We start from the raw sequence: 20,957 nt of genomic DNA, 5'->3' as shown, positions 1-20,957 counted from the left end.
CTCTGGTCTTGAAGGAGCTCATCATCTTGCGAAAAAGACATCTATATAAGTTACTGTGAATATAGGCAATAAGTTTTGTAGCACGAGTATTGTATTTCAATACCGTAGCCTGTTAGGATAGAAAAAGTGTGGAGCGAGCACCTAAATCTCTATGGCTTTCAGAGTTGTCACAAAGCAGAATAGCCTGCCCATGTCATGCTTTTAAAGATTTACAGTTAAGTTGAATTTAGAGAACAATTTGAGAATGCATACACAAAAATATATCCTAAAACATTTAAATGCCTTTAAAATGAATATATAAAAGTCAAATAACAGTAAATACAGTTTAAGCAAAATTTCTCCAGTGGTAAAAGTGGACATTATTAACACGTCTTGGAATTGTACCTTTAATAAGTTCTGGGAAAGGACAGAAGTCCTCTGAATCCAAAATTTTGCCAGAATAATATGCTAAGAAGATGGTGCTTAAGTTGCATTGTTTCTTAAGAGAGCCCGAGAGCAACATATTTATTCAAGTTAGTGGTAACGCTGCTTTGGATATATTTTGGATGATCAGTAAATTGGTGCTGTTGGGTTTGAAGTACTGGTGAATTATTAATAAGTAATCACTATCCCATTTCATTTCCTTCAAGGAGAAGGATGCCTTAAAAAAAAAAAATGAAGGTTGGAAAAATAAATTATCCACCTACTGATTAGCAAGAGAGGTCATTTTGTGAAGTTGGGATAGGTTTTTGTTTTCTTAGCTCTACAGATGTTTGGAAAATGGAATCTTGCTATAAAAAACTGTTCAGAAGCATGTTTCTGTCTACTCCAAACCCAAGTTGAAGGAGAGATGCACTTTCCTTGTACTCAGCTCAAGTGTTCTACATTGAATCAAGTATTACATTTGCTGTGGATTTTATTTATCCATACAGTTTATTAGATATTAGAAAGCTGCTCTGAAAACCAGTTTGATGGTTGGTTAATTTCTCAGGTGAACTGAGGACTTTTTGAAGCGTGTGTGGTATTTTGGGAGGCTGGTGGATTCTATGTTAAGTATTTCAAATGCCATTCATAGGCGCTGAGGGAGAGTTTTGAGATGTTGCTACTAATAATTAAATCATAGCTGCCCCCCCAATCCTTCATGATTTAGAAGTCAGATTTTAAATATTAGACATTATCTTCCCTTGAGGAAACAGATTTGGATTTTGGGTGCTATAGCATGAACAAATAGTGGTGCCTCAAGGAGTGTATTTATTTCTTTTAGATACCCCATGTTACCCCATCACCAGAAGAGTCTGGCCAGAGATTGGACGACACCGTGGGAGAATCTGCAGAGGTGTTGCTGGAACAGACATATTTCTAGTTGTATGAGGTGGCCTGGACATTATTCTCGTGCTCCTTACCCATACTTCAGTAGTAGGCATTTTTCATTAAATTGGAGACCACCTTGTTTATTTGAGTCTAGAACTCCGTTTCAGTACTGGAACTGGAGACCTGACAACCTGAGCCAGACCTCTTTGATTCATCTCTCTAGTTACATCATGAACTCTGAGGGAGATGAGCCTTCATCAAAACGAAGAAAACACCAAGGTAAAGGTGACATTTATCTTGGTGCAGAAATAGAAGCCATAGAATTATTAAAACTACTTTCTAATAATCCTTAAAACCTCTTCCAGATTTTGTAGGGGTTTAGTATTTATTTTCAGCCAGTAGTTTTCTGTTAGGAAAAAGGAAATGATTTTTTTAAAATTAAGTGTTTGTTTATATCTATTTTTATATTTTATTATATATTTCTGGCAGTAAATATAGAAGAAACTATATAGAGAGAGAATAAGACTGGGAAAGAATATAGGACTAAACTAAAACATTAATTTAAGAATAATAAATCCATTGTTTTTAAAACAGAGGTCCTTAGACTTCCTAGAAATTGGTATATGTTTTTGAGAGTCCACACACCTATTTTAAAAAATTAAATTTAAGGGTTTTTCAAATTTATTTTTTTTGACAATTTTATTTCTAAGTAATCACACCCAACATGGGACTCTTAACAACCCCAAGGTCAAGAATTACATGCTCTACCAACTGAGCCAGCCAGTTTAATGCTAACTTTTTTGAGTAAGACAAAAAGATATTCTTAAATAGACACAATCATAAATGAAAGAGATTTTCTTACAGAATAAGATTTTAGCTTATTCAGTATATTTCTCATAATGGGTTCTACTGCTATAATCCTAAGACACTATGGGAAGTTTTATCTTTTATTTTTTTAAAGATTTTATTTATTTATTTGACAGAGAGAGAACGATCACAAGTAGGCAGAGAGGCAGGCAGAGAGAGAGGAGGAAGCAGGCTCCCCGCTGAGCAGGAAGCCCGATGTGGCTCCATCCCAGGACCCTGAGATCATGACCTGAGCCGAAGGCAGAGGCTTAACCCACTGAGCTACCCAGGTGTCCCAAGTTTTATCTTTTAATAAGGGAACAACATCTTAATCAACTTTAAGAAATATTTGTTTTCTAAACATGTTGATCATTTCTAGTTTTGTCATATTCTTTTCACTCCAAACAATTCACGAGACTCCTTTTGTCCTGCCAGCCCTGCTCCTCCCCCAAAGTGTATATGAATCATCTTGGTAGAATTTTGAGTTGTCGTTCTTACTGAGCTATGGTTTTCAGTGAAGATAATTCCTCTGAAGGTATTTGGAAATAGACTGTGTAGGTGTTCATGTGTAGGGAGCTCACATAAGTTTGTCAAAGGAAAATGCTCAAAGTGAGTCTCACTTGGGAGGTCAGAGCTAGGTTAGCTCGAAGATTACTTATGGCTCTTTTAAGTAGAAATTCTGCTACACATTTGAGTAGAAATTTTAAGCACCGAAAATGAAAATCTATTTGTATAATACTTGAGCACAACATGTGTTCATCAACAAATGTTCATTTGAATGAATGAAAGGTGTTAGAGACATTAAAATTAGGTTCCTAGGGACAATCAGTTCCATAACCTATAAATCTTGGGCTGTATGAAGTCGTGAGATTACCGTTCCTTCCCGTATTCATTGTTCATCAGGTCAGCACACTGCTCTCTGGTTTAGCCTTTTGTACATCTCCTGTGCTGTCAGGTGGAGCTGTGGCATGCTGACATAAGCCTGGGCTCAGGAACCACTCCCTGCTCTCATTCTGCTCCACCACTGATTGAGTGAACTTGGCCAGGTCATGGGACCTCCCTGCTCCTTGGTTTCCTAGTGTGAAATAATGCCTACTTTAAAAGCCTGTTGAGGATGAAATGAGACCTGTCAAAGTGCCTAATACACTGTCGGCTTCATAGTAGGTACTCAGAAAATGGTGATGGTGTTGTTTTCCCTTTAACACTTGGGGAATTACAATTTACATACTGATAAACTTTGATTGCGATCTGACTCTTTATATGTCCGTTCTTCCTAGGTATTGTGAATAAGGAAAATGCTCTTCGTTAAGCCATATTTGTGACTTCCGATAATTCACTAATACTTTTCCATCAAGAGAACAGCCTTCTAACTTGCCTGTCACTTTAAAGTGACATTTGAAGGATTTGTGTGACACAATTAGGACTTTTTAATTAGGCACCCTAAAAACCTGATCAGGCCTATTGCTTACTTTCTTTGATTCATCTGTCTTCTCTGCTGTGATCGCCTTGTTCCTCCTGACATGGAAGGTATATAAGCTTTTGTAGTGTGAATTTATGTTGTAAAGTATATGAAGGCCAAAGACTGTCATCTCTATCAGTCGTCTTCAAATTGTCTTCCATGGAACCCTAGCATTCAAACACATATCTGTATGTTTATTAAAAACAAATGTGGGCAGGAGAAAATACGTATTTACGCCCATCATCCCAGCCCCAGTATACCAGGAGCTGATGGTCATGACGTGTTTCAAAATGTAATTGCTGAAAGAGTTGGCTTACAAACGCTTGTCGGGACAATACAATCTCAATGCATTTTTATGCCCTTCCATACACATATTTTACAAGAAAATATGCACAACTTTTCTGGACCTTCATCTTTCATACTTCAGTGTGGTGGTGACACCAGGGTAGTGCTGTAACTGTGATGGTCGCTTGCATTGTGTTTGCATGACTAGAGCCCTTTGCATCTTGTACGTGTATAAAGACTATGATTTGTGGCTAAAACCATCATAGACAGTCCCCAATTTATGAATGAATTGTGTTCTGGGTAATTAGTTCTTGAGAATCAGTTGCTGACCATCTGTTTCCGTTTTCCCCATGGAAACTGTTACAAATCTCAGAGTAGTCCTACGGAGTCAGTGCAGTTAGCTGTAGTTCTGGGCCTTTGCAGGTAGGATTCTCCATATTCAGTGAAGGATGCAGAAGGGGATAGTTTCCTTCCCTTTCCTGGGTATAGGACAAGCTCCAGGCTAAGTTCTTTAATCCCGGATGGCTTTTGTTTGGTTTGGTTTTCTTTCCATCCATCTTTTTTTCTTTACCCTTCTCCTCAGGCTCTTAGTACCTTCATGGTATTGTAAGTCTCCAGCACCCCTGATCCACCCAGACCTCAGTATTCATAAAAATAATCTTCCTCTTCGAGCCTCTGGTCAAAATGTCTATTCCTTCCATGCCGCTGCTTTCGGCATTTAGATTTTGAGGAAAGCAATCTTATTAAACTCGTTTACCAGAGGATATTTTAAAATTTCACTTTTGGTCTTTTTTCCCCGTATGTATGGAATTATTTTTCCTCAATTTAATTTTTAGTTGGTAGAATCTTAGGCATTGTAATCCAATAAAGTGAAAACCTACATGCAGGAAAAGGGAGATATTCTAGGGCTGAGGTTTTTCCTGCTTGAAAACCGATCTCCAAATCTGTTTTCCCAGGTTCTTCCCATTTCTTGTTTTCCCCTTCTGTTGAGCTCATAGAATTTCTAAAAGTTCCACATTTTTCTTCATGCCTTTCCATGGCATGCCTTCCATGGTGGGGTGAGGAAGATAAGATCAAAGGGGCATATGTGTGTATGTTTGTGTGTGTGTATGTTTGTGTGTGTGTTTGTAGGTCATTTCTAAGTCGAGGACTGCCTATAATTGCAAAATCTCATGCTTTTTGATTCTCTTTTTTCATCACTGGGCCCAGGTACATGTGTCTTTGCAGAATGTAAACCATCACACATTTCTGGATGCTGCATGCTGGGTTCTTCAACCAGCCCTTGTCATTGACTAGCGTTCTACAACTATGTTATCTTCAACGTTTGCTTTGGTGTGCATTAAAAAGATTTCTTCTGTTCATTTTGTCTGCATTGTTCCACTAAATACACTTCCATATATTGCCATCATACACCCTTCATTCATGTCTAAACCAGAATTCTGAGATGAGTTATTTCTAGAGCTTAATCATTTGATAATCTTATCTTACTAATAGGAAATAAACTACGGTGTGAAATCATCTTATTAAAAAGCCAACTGTGACATGCAAATACAGTTGACCCTTGAACAAGAGTCAAACTGCGTGGGTCTCTGCGTATGCAGAGAGGCAGGCAGAGAGACAGGGGGAAGCAGTCTCCCTGTTGAGCAGAGAGCCAGATGCGGGGCTCGATCCCGGGACCCTGAGACCATGACCTGAGTCAAAGGCACAGACTTAACCCACTGAGCCACCCAGGCACCCCTTTCTTTATGATTTTAATAAATTTATAAATAAATTTATAATATAAATATAATAAAATAAATTTATAAATAAAAAGAAAATAATATTTTCGTCAGCTTACTTTATTGTAAAATACAGTATAAAATACATATAACATACAAGTTATGTGTTAATCTACTGTTTTTGTTATTGGTAAGGCTTCCAGTCCACAACAGACTATTAGTAGTTAAGTTTTGAAGGCGTCAAAAGTTTTATGTGGATTTTCAACTGCACAGTGCCCTTAACCCTCCCCTCCAACCCCACATTGTTCAGTGGTCAACTGTACGCTATCATGGTTATGAAGTTGCTGAGCATGTCTGGCAGAGCCACTTCTTAACCGTAAGTAAGTGAGAAGCTATGTAGTCTTAACTTTATGAACACTCTCTCAGTCTCCAAAATGACCTGCTAACTCCTTTTAATCTTTTATACCTGTTGGTCGGTCTTTGTATCATTTTACTGCCTTCGTAATCAATTTGATGACAGCTTCCAGTTTCATAGCGCTATGTTGCCATTTCCTAGGGGAAAACATTCTGTTCATTGCCTGTGGGAATTTTTAAAAGGCAAGAAAAATCTCATGCCGGAAAATACTTGGTCATTTTTCATTAATTCTTTATATTTTGTTCAATATATTTTAACAGGCACAATTCAACGACATTGGGAATATATATGTAACCATAATAAAGACAAGACGAAGATCCTAGGAGACAAAAATGTTGACCCCAAATGTGAAGACAGTGATAACAAGTTTGACTTTTCAGTGATGTCCTATAATATACTTTCACAAGATTTATTGGAAGACAATTCACATCTGTATAGACACTGCCGGCGGCCAGTTTTACACTGGAGTTTTAGGTTCCCCAATATCCTGAAAGAAATTAAACACTTTGATGCAGATGTAAGTGCAGAATATCATCAAAATTCTTCGCATAAGAAAAGTTTATCTGTGAACTAAATGGGTTTTACCCCTTTTTGTCTGTGGGCTAAGAAGGGAAGATGGTTTTAAATATAGTGATGGAACAGTTTTTAACAATGTATCATGACTTCCAAAGCATCAATTGCGAATGGTTGTTGGTGTAAATAATCATTAAATTTTCAAAAAAGATCCAAAAATTTCTGCTTGCCAGTCAGTTTTGAAAACAGAGACTGGCAGTGTATTAAATATTCAGTAAGTACTTCCATTGATTTAAAATGTAAGTCATTCCTCTAAAAATCTAGATACATTCAAAGAAATCACCTTGAGAAAGGACTAGAAGGATTTAGTACTAAAGAACATTGTAATTCAGGAAAAAGAATTCCAACATGTAAATTTAAAATACTTCTTTTGGGAAATACCAGTTTTGGATGGTAAGAGAGGCCAGGTTTTTGAGGACTGATCAAATTTGGAAATATCAATTTGATAGTTTCAAGAAAAAAGACTTAAGTCTTTTTATTTCATCTTTCATTAGGTTTTTAGAATTTTAGCAGCCTATTTTTAAAGATGAAAGCATCAGAAAATTCATATTTGATCTCTGTTTTAATTCAAGCCATTTTTTTCCTTCCAAGGTACTTTGTTTGCAAGAAGTTCAAGAAGATCATTATGGAGCAGAGATCAGGCCAAGTTTGGAATCTTTGGGTACAATGTGACTTTATTTTAGCCAGATTTACTTTGAAAAATTTGTGTGTTGTTAAAGTATACCATGCTAACAATGATGTATGGTGTATTTAGGCAAAGAAGAAAGTCTTAATTTTGAAAAAACTTAGTACCCATTTCAAAAGGTCAGGAAAAGATTGATGTATTTTAAGTGGGAATTTTTGGATTGATACATAATTTTTTAAAATTTTTTTAAATATTTATTTCTTTTGGGGGTGAGGGGCAGAGGGAGAGAGACTCTTATGCAGGTTCCACTCTGAGCCTGCTATGGGGCTCGATCCCACAATCCTGAGATCACGACATGAGCCAAAACCAACGGTCAGAGGCTAACCGATTGTACCACCCAGGCACCTCTTGATAGATAATTTTAATTCAAACAGAAAAGTATGTAAGAATCTCCTAATAGATTTCTTTCCAGGAGTTGCTCTACCCACCACTAGACCCCCAAGTTTCCGAGTTCCTTATCAGGGACCATTGTGTCTGGTTCATCATTATAACATCAGTGTCTACCAGTAACAAACGAGTAGAAGCTAAAAACCTGTTTGATGAATGAACACTTCGAAAAACAGTTCATCTATTTAAGAAATGCTGCCTACTTTGCATTCATTCTTCGCAAATATTTTTTGAACGCCTATATCCTGTGTACTGTTGTAGGCGGCGGTGATCTAGCAGTGAGCCACATAGATAAGTCTCTGTCCTTCCAGACTATGGAAATAGCAAAGCAGAGACCCTGAGATAGAAGTGCCTGAAGGCAGGTGGTGAGATGTGTGGGGAGTTGAGCAAGTGGGGAAGAGTCAGAGGCAGAAAGGTCAGAGATGGGCTGTCGGGGGGCTGGGCAGTGTAGATGGGCAGTGTAGATGATTATAAGGCCTCACTGTCTTCATCTTGACTTTGACCGGGATGGGAAGGAGAGCATGGTCACGCACATCAGCATATTTAAGACTGGAGTGGGCCAGTAGAGAGACCCAGTCTTAGGACCTAGACCCCATCTCAAACTTAACATCCTACGTTATTAATGCTTGGGAGAAGACACTTTGATAAATATTGTTCAGAGGTATTACGAGAGTTATGTTTTGCCTTATAGGCTTATATGGCAGACCCTGTGTTAAATTTCTTTCTTCCTTGTAGGTTATCACTGTGAATACAAGATGCGGACAGGAAGGAAACCTGATGGCTGTGCCATCTGCTTCAAACATTCCAAGTTTTCACTCTTATCAGTGAACCCAGTGGAATTCTACCGCCGTGATGTTCCTCTGTTGGATAGAGACAATGTTGGATTAGTGTTACTTTTGCAGCCCAAAATTCCGAGTGCTGCCTCTCCTGTGATCTGTGTAGCTAACACACATCTGTTGTATAACCCAAGGCGAGGTGATATTAAGCTGACCCAATTGGCAATGCTTCTGGCAGAGATTTCCAGTGTTGCCCATCAGAAAGATGGCAGCTTCTGCCCTATCGTTATGTGTGGTGACTTTAATTCTGTTCCTGGTTCTCCGCTCTATAGTTTTATAAAGGAAGGAAAATTGAATTATGAAGGACTTGCCATTGGCAAGGTAAGTGCTTGCTTCGTCATTATTAGGAGGCAGACTTAGTCTCTGTTCATCGTAGTGCGGGGATAGTCATCACTGGCTGTTTGAAAACCTTGGGTTCCCAGTAGCCTTGCTTTACCAAGCTATGATGATGTTCCCCAACTACTAATAAGTAATGATGCTCAGTTGGTTGAACTTCATCTTTTCCATCTATTTATGGCAGCATTCTGCTTAGAGGAGTTGGCAGGTAGCAAAAAATCCAAAGTGCGGGAGAAGAAGAAAAATAAAAGCATTGATAGACATTAATACTTTGTAAATAAGGAACTACTCATAAGGGGGCGGGTAATAGAATTTTGAATGCTGGATGTGGGCAATATAGTTGGCAAAATAGTAATTTAGTATTTCTTTACTATGTACATTTTCCTTTTCATAATGCTAAATATTTCAATTTCTTAGCTGACTATATCCCATGTTTTATCTTCATTGTGCTTTCTGTTGCTTACTTCACATCATTCGATCTTCAGGATTTTAACCAAAATAAACTCTCCACCATTTAGGTTTGAGTGATAGTTCTAAAATTTTGTAAGAGTTGATCTCCCTTAGTATTTTAAATAATAGTTATATAAAATATGTAAGATTTTATATTAATATAATTGAAAGATAGGAAGGGCAGTATTAGTCCAAAGTTATAGATCATATAGATGTCCCAATTGGAGTGACAGGAAAGGAAAATATTGTCATTTTTATGTCAATAGTAACTGCTTTCTGAATTGTATTTGAACAAGATTTCATAAGCACAGATGATCACTTACTATGATGAATAATGGGTAGTGCCATTCTTGGATTTCCTCATATTTAAGACATAAACTTTTCAATACAGAAACTATTTAAAATCCATTCACTTAAGATACCTGTTGAAATTTTGTTTAGGTATCTGGCCAGGAACAGTCTTCACGGGGACAAAGAATTTTATCTATTCCCATTTGGCCCCCAAACCTAGGTATCTCACAGAACTGTGTGTATGAGGTACAGCAGTTACCAAAAGTAGAAAAGACAGGTAAGTGTTCGTAGTACATTTTGGCAGTCTCCTTGATAATAGTGTTCCCTTTGAAGACATAAAACTAAATTTTTCAAGGGATAACATCTCAGGGATGAATTATAAAAAACATTATACTTACTTTCTTAGTCCTTTTCTTAATGAACTCTAAATTTACCATTCTTAAGTTGACCTTCCAAAATTATCTGCATGAATTACTTGCATGTTGCTTTGGAATGTTTGCATTTCAGTTTTGCTAATTATGGAGACCATCAAAACATAAAGGTTCCCTGATGGAACATTTAACTAGGCATCTATCTAAACTAAACATGTCTTGAATATCATTCCTAGAGTAAGAGGACTATTCTGTGGAAAACTAGAACAGAACAATATATTGAAAGTTTAATATATTTCTCTTTCTTCTTATAGACAGTGATCTGACACAGACAGAGCTGGACAAAACAGAGGTCCTAGTGACAGCTGAAAAGTGAGTTCTGGGAAATAACAGTAGACATTTACTGACTTAAGTTGGATAAAAAAATTATTTCTCAAAAACCACTTGGATAAAAAAATGAAAAGGATGTTTTTCCATGCTGGTGAAGAATGCTGGCTCCTCAGTCAAACAGACCTGAGTTCCTAACTGTGCTACATTTTACATGTGTGGTTCTGAGCAAGAAGCTTAACATTTCTGAGATTTAGTTTCCTTGTCTATATTTCGGGTACTTGGGAGGACTGCATGAGACAAAGCATGAAAAGCTTGGTGTTCAGTTCATAGTAAGGGCTTAAGCAGTGTTATTTATAGCAAAGAGCCTGTCCATGGACCTGGACCAGCTAGTTCTGTGAAATACATTGCTATCACATATTTTTTTTTTAAGATGTTATTTATTTATTTGACAGATAGAGATCACAGGTAGGCAGAGAGGCAGGCAGATAGAGGAGGAAGCAGGCTCCCTGCTGAGCAGAGAGCCCAATGTGGGGCTTGATCCCAGGACCCTGGGATCATGACCTGAGCTGAAGGCAGAGGCTTTAACCCACTGAGCCACCCAGGTGCCCCTGCTATTACATATTTAAACAAAGGTCAGGATCACAGGAAAATACCTTTCAGATTTCAAGAGGATGCTCAGCCTCCTTTGACTTACTACGTCTCAAAATAATCTGCAGGAGAATTGATCCAAAAAAGAATATGCCAGTATGAATATTTATATTTAAATTATATAGTTTACATAAGTATTTATAACTGTTGAACTACAGAGAAAAGTTACCAAAGGTCGAAGGGTGGAGATGCCTGGATTCCTTATTATTAATAAAGAAGCATGAATATTTGGGGTTATGGTTGAGAAATAGATGTATGTGAATAGAGCAGGATAGAGATTTAAATCTTGTCTCTTTGGGAAATTCTTAAAATGTTTTGATTTTATATTGTGGCTCTTTTATTAATTTTAATTTTTGTTTTAACATTTGCATTTAGGGACCAATTAGAATCCCCTCTTATTCATTTTATCTGCTTCTCAGTCTTGTTTTTATTTTGTATACTATGTGTTGAGAAAATATTATCTCATGTAAAAACCTAGTAAGATAGGAAGCAACAGTTTTTGGATATTTTAAAAAAGAATATTTAAAACTTAATGATTAAACCTTTCAAATACAGTAAAAACTTCCCTAAGATTTTTAAAGATTTTATTTATTTATTTGACAAAGAGATCCCAGGACCCTGAGATCATGACCTGAGCCGAACACAGAGGCTTAACCCACTGAGCCACCCAGACATCCCCCTAAGATTTTTTAAAAAAGATTGTATTTATTTGAGAGAGAGAGCATATGTGAGAGAGAGAAAGAGAGCACGAGCAGTGGGAAGGAGCAGAGGGAGAGGGAGGAGCCAACTCTGCTGAGCAGGGAGCCTGTTATGCAGGGTTTCATCCCAGGACCCTGAGATCATGACCTGACCTGAAAGGCAGATGCTTAACTGAGCCAGCCAGGCGCCCTCCTTGAGTAAGATGAATAAAAAGACAAATCTAACAAATACTTGGTTTTGACTAATTCTAAAATCTTTTTATAACAAAATGAGGTATAAGATACTTTTAAGTATCATTATATACATGTAATGTGCTTATACACAGAGCTTATTATCTGTAAACCAAAAAATTGACAGTAAGAGAACAGTTTGAGAAAAACCTACTTTACATTTAATAATATTGTAAATATAAATCCTTAGACATAAAACATTGCTAAAACTGGAAATTAAGGTTATTTGAAAAGAATAACCTTTGTTCTTTGACATTGAGCTCTTTAAAAACTGTCTTTATATGTGTATCTTAAGCACCTAAGATAGTGCCTGAAACTTAGTAGGTATTAGTTAAATGTTGAATTTTTAAAAGTTTAAAAAAATTTTTTTCACAATATAAAAGATCTTTAAACTTTTAAGATGTATTTATCGGAAATGGTTTTTAAATTCTTCATTACAGCACATGTATTTGTAACATGACATAACTAGAAACCATTATAGAAGCTGGTTTAGGATGTAGTACAAGATTATCTGATATGTCATAGCAAGAATAATCATAGAAAAATATAGCCAGTCTGACATCAAAAGTCTGATGGGTTCTTTCTTTATTTATGCATTTATTTATATTATTTATAAGTTATATTCATAAAAACTACCTTTTTTCTTAAAAATACAACAAATAACTTATAAATTGTTTTAGAGTGCATATTAGGAAATGCAGGCTCTCAAATATTTTTTTTTTAAGATTTTATTTATTTATTTGACAGAGATCACAAGTAGGCAGGGAGACAGTCAGAGAGCTAGGAGGAAGCAGGCTCTCTGTGGAGCAGAGAGCCCGATGCGGGGCTCGATCCAGAACCTTGGGATCATGACCTGAGCCAAAGGCAAAAGCTTTAACCCACTGAGCCACCCAGTCGCCCCTTTCAAATATGTTTTAATTAATAATAAATCACATTAATATGTAAATAATTAAGTTTTTACCCCACATATCACAGCCTTGATAATGGGTTTTGAGTATCACCACATGAATGAACAGAATGCCAGATTGTGATGTGGTCTGTCTAAATAACGCTTGTCTGAATGTCAGGCTTTGTCTGGAAATTAAATGAGAAAGTGCTTTAAACAGGAAGGAGTCTAAAAATCAAGAAAAACTTGATGGATGCTAAGCAATTTTTCTTTTCAATTTAGATTATCTTCAAATTTACGGCACCATTTCAGCTTGTCATCTGTTTATTCACATTATTTTCCTGACACTGGAATTCCAGAAGTGACCACTTGTCATTCCCGAAGTGCCATAACTGTGGATTATATTTTCTATTCTGCTGAAAAGGAAGATGTTGCCAGGCAGCCAGGTAAAGAATACATGTAATCTTGCACTGTGCTTGAGAAGAGAGTAACTCCAACCTCAGGGCTGAGTTTGAGAAAGTTAGCTAAACATCTGGGTGACGTTCTAAATGTAAAAGTTAAAAAGATTTTTTTGGTAATGTATTTGAGTAAATCAGTTAATCTCCTGTAAAACATGGCAGCAGTGAAGGACCTCAAAGCAAATTATCGCCTAAGAATTCTATCCTTAGCTCCCCCTTCCAGTGCCAGTCAGCTTCCGAGTTACGGGCCTCTCGTATTGCCCTTTAGTTTTACTTGCCGTAAATTTACTGGGTTTCTTTTTGTGTATGTGTGACAGCAACATCAGGTAGTTGTGTACTTAAATTTTACTAACGCATACTGCCTTCATGGGAGGACCTTGTTGTATTGCCAGCAATGGACAGTTTTGTCATATTGACTCTGGATCTTAATGGAAAGAGAAGTCCATTATATGAATATGTGATTTCAAAAAGCAGAGGTGATTAAGACAGTTTTCCTTGTACGAGTCAGTGAAAGTAAGGTTTTAAATATTAACCAAAGGACTTAATGTGGAGAACAGAATGCAGTTTAAAATGACTAGAAGTCAGAGAATATCATTCAGAAAACTTCACAAGTCCAAAATGTGGGCAGCTGTTCTGTCTTTTCTGATTTCCCTCCGCCCCCCTTTTTTTGTGCTACTTTTCTTTTCTCCTTTTTTCTTCTGCTTGTTTTCTCCTTCCTACTGAGGATAACCTGTATTAGTAATACTCTGGATGGCTTACTCCTCCCCAACTAAGATCAAGTCTATGAATAGGCTTGCTGCTTTGAATTTGTAGTCAGGGTCTGGGAGTTGTCATGCTCAAAGTGTTCACTAGGTGGCAGTAGTGTGCCACGGACCGGCATATCAGATGGTCCTCTGACTACTGTGGGCCCTGACTCAGGAACCAGGGTATACTAATTTAATCTCCAGGCACCCTATAAACTTCCTACTCAGCTGTCGCTGGGTGTGTCTGGTTTATACAGCTATGGGATAGTTGATTAATTTCTTATGTAGTCATCAATCTCACATTACTTTTTTTTTTTTTTAAGATTTATTTCTTTTAGAGAGAGCGAGAGAGCATGTGTGTGAGCATGGGGGGAAGGGGGAGTGGCAGAGAGAGGGATTCTAACCACACTCTGCATTGAGCTTGGATCCCATCGTGGAGCTGACCCCACAATCCTGACACCATCACCTGAGCCAAAACCAAGAGTTGGAGGCTTAACTGACCGGACTGTCCAGGCGCCCCTCAAATTACTTCATTTTTAAATTTTTATTATTTTTTAAGGATTTTATTCAGCACAGAGAGCATGCACAAGTTGGGGCAGAGGGAGAGGAAGAGGGACAAGCAAGCTCCCTGCTGAGAGTGGAACCCCGGTAGGGGTTTCGTTCTCCACCCTGAGATCATGACCTAAGCCGAAGTCAGATGCTTAACTGAACTGAGCCACCCAGGTGCCCTTCAGATTACCTTTAACGTACTTATGTGTTGCACTGATATTTTCTTCTAAAGATTATTTGCAGAACTCAAAACAAATTTGAACCAGGGAAAAAAACCAAACATCTGAAACTGCTGTGCCTAAGAGCTATAATTAGCTTATAACTCAATATGAAATGTAATCATATTCTAAAAGCTGTTTCCCATTAGACTCCAGAAGGTTCTGAAGTTCTGTATCATCGTTTAAAGAAGAACTTGTATGATTAATTTACAATGACCTATTGACAGAGTTTCTCTAAACATGTGTTTCCTTAATGTAGGTGCTGAGGTTGCTCTGGTTGGTGGCTTGAAACTTCTGGCCAGACTATCACTCCTTACGGAACAAGACTTGTGGACTGTTAATGGACTTCCAAATGAAAATAATTCTTCAGATCATCTGCCTTTATTGGCTAAGTTCAGACTTGAGCTGTGACTCTTCTTTGATTGTATATACATACATATATATATATACTTTTCTTTCCGATTTATATTCTTTTTCAAAAAATGTAAAATATTTCTTGAGAGTTTGCATGTTTATTTTTATGCCGTGGAGTTTCTGAAGAGGTCGTGTTAAATGCTTGAAACAGATATCAGAAGAAACAAGTTTACAATTTTCTTTGTAATACCGAAAAAATATTTTCCTGACAAGTGAGATCTAAACGTTTACTCCTTATTGTAAAAGAGTTGTAAATATTTTTTATTCTAAATCCCAGTAAAGTTGACAGTGATTTTTAAACATAGTGCATCCTCTTTAGTTAGTAAAGAATTTCAGTTGATGTTTTTGGCAAGCTTTATGGTGGATCCAAAGTATCTTTGAGTTCCTGCAAACCACAACTCGTTTCCCTTCCAGAAGGCCTGATTTCATTGTGAGGACCATCTGTTTGTTGAGTCCTAATTAGTTCATCTCAGAAATCGCTCACAAGTGTCCAACCAACCATTTTAGTTTGGTTTTGAGGGGGCTTGATAATGCTTCTTAGAATTGTACAGATTGCTTAATCCGTCTTTACTCCTCTCCTGAGCCGTGGACGATGTCTGCATTTTGTTGGGAGATGTAGGTCACTGTAACTAAGAGTTGAAGTGCTTTACAGACGCCCTCTTTCCATCCTGTGACAGGCAGACCATTCCAGCATGCCTGAGAGAGGCAGAGACTGGGTTAGAATGCCTTTGTTTGCCTAGCATTTTGTGGGGGTTTTTGGTTTTTTGTTTGTTTTTTTTCTCTTCAGTTTCAAGAAGAGATTCCCGGGTTGGAGGAGAAACTTTATTTTTCTGAACCAGTTCTGTGGAAATTTATTTTATTAGGAAACTTGTCTTTAGAACAAAGTGGCAGCTATAAGATTCTTTTGGTTTTGCTCAGATATTTAGGAAGCCCGTAGAACTAGTGGGGAGATACCAACTTGGAGACCTAATACTCCTAACTAGTAATTTTAACTGTCTTAGTGCTATTGTTTCTAAGATGTTCCTTTGTTTTCTTTCCTAATGAGGCAGCAGTGTGACGTGGTGCTGACATTTTTTTATAAAGTGGTCAAGAGCAGGTCTAGTGAGTCCCACAGTTGGCGCTCTGTGAGTGTTTGGATCAAACATTTTAAAACAAAAAAGTTAATGTGTCCTCATTTTTAGACAATAGGATAAAAAAATTATGCACATTTTTACTAAGTAGTAATTTTATATTCAATTATACTGAATTATAGAAGTTTTTACAATGGGTGTTCTTCATAGAATGCCTTTTCTGAAATTAGAAAGCAGTATTTACTCCGGGTCCTGGACTTTAAAGGTTTTTGTACTAAAGTATATTTACTACAGTTATTTTTTGAGAAAAGAAATCAAATGACTACCTGAACAAGGCGTGTAGGTTATGAGGATTTACCTATGAAAAATGATAAGTATTTTTAAATGTTTAATTTCTCACTTTTTTGGGTTTTTACCTACAGTATTAACTGTAGTTCTAAGACTTTCCACGTTTTCTAGTAACAGTTTGCAGAATATTGTGTGCTCTAATTAACAGATATTGTCCTCATCAAATAATAGTATGATTAATCCCTTTTAATATTGGGGGAAGAAAAATGAAAATGCATTAATTACTCCTTTGTGTTCTGTGAGTTTAACAACAGATAACTTTGTGTATAGGTCATTGTTGCTAAACTAACATCTCTGAAAACCTCTGGGAAAACTTAATTTTTTATGTCCTGATCAATATATTAATTTTAGGCCCTTTTCATGTGCTTCACTTTGTAGAATAAATCCATAAAAATGCTTTCCACTTGAGCATATAGGACGTAGTATTTTGTGAACTGGAGGCCAAAGGGTCAGTGCAACCTTCTCACAGGTTTTTGAAGCTCTGCTAAAATGAACTGTCCACTTGTCTTTACTTTTTTTGGTCAGAATTGGTGATTCTGTTGGAGCCTTGTATTTACCTGCCAAAAAGCATTTAATTCTGGTTAATTGCTTAAGCCAAATCACCCCCAGGCGGAAGTGCTGTACTGGCCAAGTTTTAAAATGGAAAGAGATACTGTGGAGTAAGAAATGTTGGTTTTCTGATACCTTTTGATATCAAGATAATATGCATGTTTGAAATCTTGTCTTTTTTTTTTTTTTTTTTTTTGGAATTTAACAACTGTTGGCTCTTAACCCTTTGCTTTCCTAAAAAACCAAGTTAGAGATCCAGAGAGTTCAAGGATTTGGGGAAACAGAAGTCATTTGCACTTCGTCTCTATGAATCAAATAATAAATTATTACTCTAGTGTATCTGTGCCTGGAGGTTTTGTGGTAGGTGTGCTAAGTGTGTCCACTGGGCTGTTGTCCCTTCTAAACTATTTCATTACCCTACAGCCTGTGTTACTTAGAGTGATGCTAACATGTAAGTGAATTCAGATGTGGCAAAACAGAATAGTGTTGAATACAGGGTCTGAAAATTGTGGAAGAAGATAAGGGTGAGGGAGTGATAAATGAGTTTACTAGGACAAGTAAAAGGACAAGAAAAAAATAAATCACACCCTCTTACATACATTTTTGGAAGAAAAACAATCCTTAAGTTTCCAGGATGGTTTTTATTAAAGTCCCATGCTGTGTATAAACATACAAGTGATGAGAAAAACATTAACTTGAAACATGCACTTATCTGGCATTCTCTAAAATACCATTATACAACTTTTCCTTTACTTAGAAAAATACCCACTAAAACAATCACAGTTTTCCTTAAAGGTTTAAAAAAAATGTATTGGCCAGAACAAAGTCCAAGAGAATAAACAAGATTCTGAATTGTGTGTCAAAAAAACTGTACAAGGTTGTACATAAAACTATAGCTTACAAAAGCCTTGGGTATAGTAAGAATACAGAATTAAGATTTCCAAAGTTCTATTTACCAATATCTATTAATAAAATCCTTATGAAATAATTGACTTAGAAAAAGTGAAATGCTCATGATTTCAAAGTGTATAGAAAATACTAGATATCACTTTCTGAAATAAAGTGTACTCAAAACAGCACATGGAGTCTGAAATCAAGATTTCTGTCATCCATTTAAACTTTGCATATATCCCCATAATGGCTTAAGCGTAAAATTTCTCTTGCACTAATAACTTTAAAAACTAGATTCAAATCATCTCATAGTTTTATCTTTTATTTTTTGAATAATAGCCAGTTTTAAAATTAATTTTGGGGGGAATAAATCATGTCATTTTTTGTTTTGTTTTGTTTCTGCCTAAATATCATCTTAATCAAATACCTGCGCTAGAATGGAAGAGTCTGGTACCTTTCTCAGATCTTTTAGAAATCAACATAACTCCACAGGCAGTAAAGCTAGAATGAAAACTAAGAGCATTTTAAATTACTTTTCATGTTTCTGTGACTAACCCTGGCTCTGGGGGACTGAATCTTACCATCGAGAAGAGAGTGGAAATCAGGTTACTAATTGAATCACCAAACCAGCGGTGGTTTTAAGGCTTGTACATCAGCGTCTTAGAATAGTTTGTGTTCCTATTCTTTACCCTTTTTTGTGGGGAAAAAACGGGGCTCTGCAGCTAATGACATTCTGTATTTTGGATGGGACAGTACTTAAGTAAAACTTGGAAAATCCTAGTCTAAGCTCTTAGAAAGATCACCATGGTATAAATGGTGTACTATTAGTGATAATAAAATTTCAGATTGGCAAACATAAGATACACATATCTTATTTTTCACAGAGAGAGCTAAGTCAGTATTGTTTCAGAACAACTCAAATATTTCAGTAGACGTGGTCATGAGGCTGCAAATGAGTTTGCCTTATGAAGAGATACAAAGATAGCTCATCTTAACTCAAACTGACACTATTCTTAGAGTGATTTTAGTTCAGAATTTTTAACTTCTCTATTTTAATGTAATTGAGATGTCCACTTACTTGGTCCTTTTCACGTAAAGGACACTAAACTTCCTTCTTTTTCAAGAAAATAATCACTTTCCATTAATGCCACTGAGTTTTAGCATAAAGCGAGCGCATGTGCGCATGGCCGAGGGATGAGGTCACCTTCAGTGGTTTTAATGGTACAGAATCTCAATGAGCAGATTATTTTTCTACTCCCCATTCTAAAATCACCTTCAGGCAAAGAAAGCCAGAGAGGAAGTCCTGGCAACTGAAATAACACTTGTGTTGACTAGCAGACTTCATGTACATCTGCGAGTTGGCCTCCTGTGTTGGCACAGCCGCCGAGCTACAACAGACGAAACAGAAGCACACTCTTGATGGTGACAACGTACACACTTGACGAGTAGAGCTCCTCTCCGCGGCCCGCAGTCCGAAGTTATACAGACACACGGACTCCGTCACACTCGAAGGTAGAACCCTCTACCTGAAGACTTTTCCATTTAAAAGAAGTTTCTGTTTCTCTTAATTCATCGCATTTTCCAATACCAGTTCCTAGGTCATGAAGTGGTACTTCAAAGAGAGGGCCTGGAAAGGGACCACATGTGCCACCTTTGGTCTTAATATAAGACATCAGAACCCCTCCCTGACAACAGTGAGTCCTCCGAACCAACGCCTGACTCAAGAGTAAAAACCGGATGGGACGTGAACAGAAAGTTTATCTGGTTCTCAAGACTCTGCCGATTCACTCCTGGCCTCTGCCTTTCTGAGTGTGTGGTTGCTGGAGGTCCTTGCAATACTGCTAAATGTGTGTCACAGTGCCGTGACCTCTTGTGCTTTTTTTGCTGGAGTTTGCAAAGTTTAAATGTTAGTGACAGAACACAGACTACCTTCGGATCGTGCTTTTTGTTTTGAAAAAACAAAAACCGCTGTCAGTGAATGCTTTAAGAAAGATTAAGAAGTAACTCCAAGGTCCTGAAAAGAGTTTCCCGTATTGCCAGAAAAATTTCAGTGCTTTTTAGTAAAACACTTGGTATAATACCTTAATCCCATTATATGTGTGCACCAGGAAAAAATTCCAAACTTTCTGGAGATCCCCACTGAAGTACTGGGGAAATAATACAAATAGAATATAAAAAAACAAAACACCATTAAATTTGCATATCTGATGTCAAGATGCTGAGGTAATATTGACTGCTTAAAAAAAAAAAAAATCCCACCAATTCTTGCCTCTGTTATTGCTGAAAAAAGACATTAATACTGGCTGAGTTACCTTACTATATCAAAAGTGGGAGAGAGGGTTTCAGGAACATTTACTACTGGTGAGGAGGCATCATGTCCAAAAGCAAGTAAATAAAAGTAGGTCAATGGGAAGATAGAAAACTACAGTTACATATGACCCTTTCTATCTGTAGTGAGGGGACAGTCCAACCCCAGTGGGGTTTCTTCAGCCTTTTCATGGTGGCCCCTTCGTGACTTTCAACGTTAATTGTTACCACCCATTCTGATTCCATGTCCAGGTGAATCCTTAAAAATAAAATCCACAGGTTCTCAATAAATAGTTGCAGTTCCTCCTGAAGATGCTGGGGTAAAGTGCAGAGAGAAGCACCACGGAAGCCCTCTTGCTGGCTGATATGGCTTGCCTAAATTCGGATTTGGTAGCCCACCTCATTCAGCGTGCTGAGGTCAGCCACCTTCTCAGGCAGTGCGGGCCTAGGGGTCAAAGGCAGGTTGGGGGAGAGGGAAGGGATAGAAAAAGTTCACTTAGTATTTGACTCAGAGAACTTGACTTTGTTCTCTTGACCCTTCAGGTGCTTGCCCCCAGCGCGCCCCGCCACACCCCACCCCTCCCCAGGCTTGGTTCCCAGCTTGACCTCGTGTTCTCAAGTCCACTCTGATGGGATGTAGAGAACATTTTCACAGGCTTTTCAAGGTAGAGCTGA

At 37.3% G+C, this 20,957-nt stretch overlaps 2 protein-coding genes across 21 annotated transcripts in view; one reads left to right on the top strand and one right to left on the bottom strand.

The window, feature by feature from the left end:
- The window catches only part of ANGEL2 (angel homolog 2), a 33,335-nt gene extending 16,083 nt beyond the window's left edge, over nt 1–17,252 (top strand). For 5 of the 12 annotated variants that reach the window (XM_032317006.1, XM_032317007.1, XM_032317005.1 and 2 more), the window contains exons 2-8: nt 6,274–6,530; nt 7,178–7,247; nt 8,394–8,815; nt 9,722–9,848; nt 10,257–10,314; nt 13,018–13,181; nt 14,963–17,252. In XM_032317006.1, coding sequence (XP_032172897.1) covers nt 6,274–6,530; nt 7,178–7,247; nt 8,394–8,815; nt 9,722–9,848; nt 10,257–10,314; nt 13,018–13,181; nt 14,963–15,114 — 1,250 coding nt within the window. In that variant the 3' untranslated portion in view covers nt 15,115–17,252. The other 7 variants (XM_032317004.1, XM_032317001.1, XM_032317003.1 and 4 more) reach the window with 4 other exon arrangements.
- Nucleotides 17,253–17,259: 7 nt separating this feature from the next.
- VASH2 (vasohibin 2) overlaps nt 17,260–20,957 on the bottom strand; it is a 39,633-nt gene continuing 35,935 nt past the window's right edge. For all 9 annotated transcript variants that reach the window (XM_032317014.1, XM_032317016.1, XM_032317018.1 and 6 more), the window contains one exon: nt 17,260–20,727. In XM_032317014.1, the coding sequence (XP_032172905.1) occupies nt 20,658–20,727 (70 nt within the window). In that variant the 3' untranslated portion in view covers nt 17,260–20,657. The remainder of the gene's footprint in view (nt 20,728–20,957) is intronic.

Source organism: Mustela erminea, chromosome 17 (assembly GCF_009829155.1).
Source record: "Mustela erminea isolate mMusErm1 chromosome 17, mMusErm1.Pri, whole genome shotgun sequence".
Taxonomy (NCBI): domain Eukaryota; kingdom Metazoa; phylum Chordata; class Mammalia; order Carnivora; family Mustelidae; genus Mustela; species Mustela erminea.
This window is presented reverse-complemented; position numbering and strand designations above follow the sequence as displayed.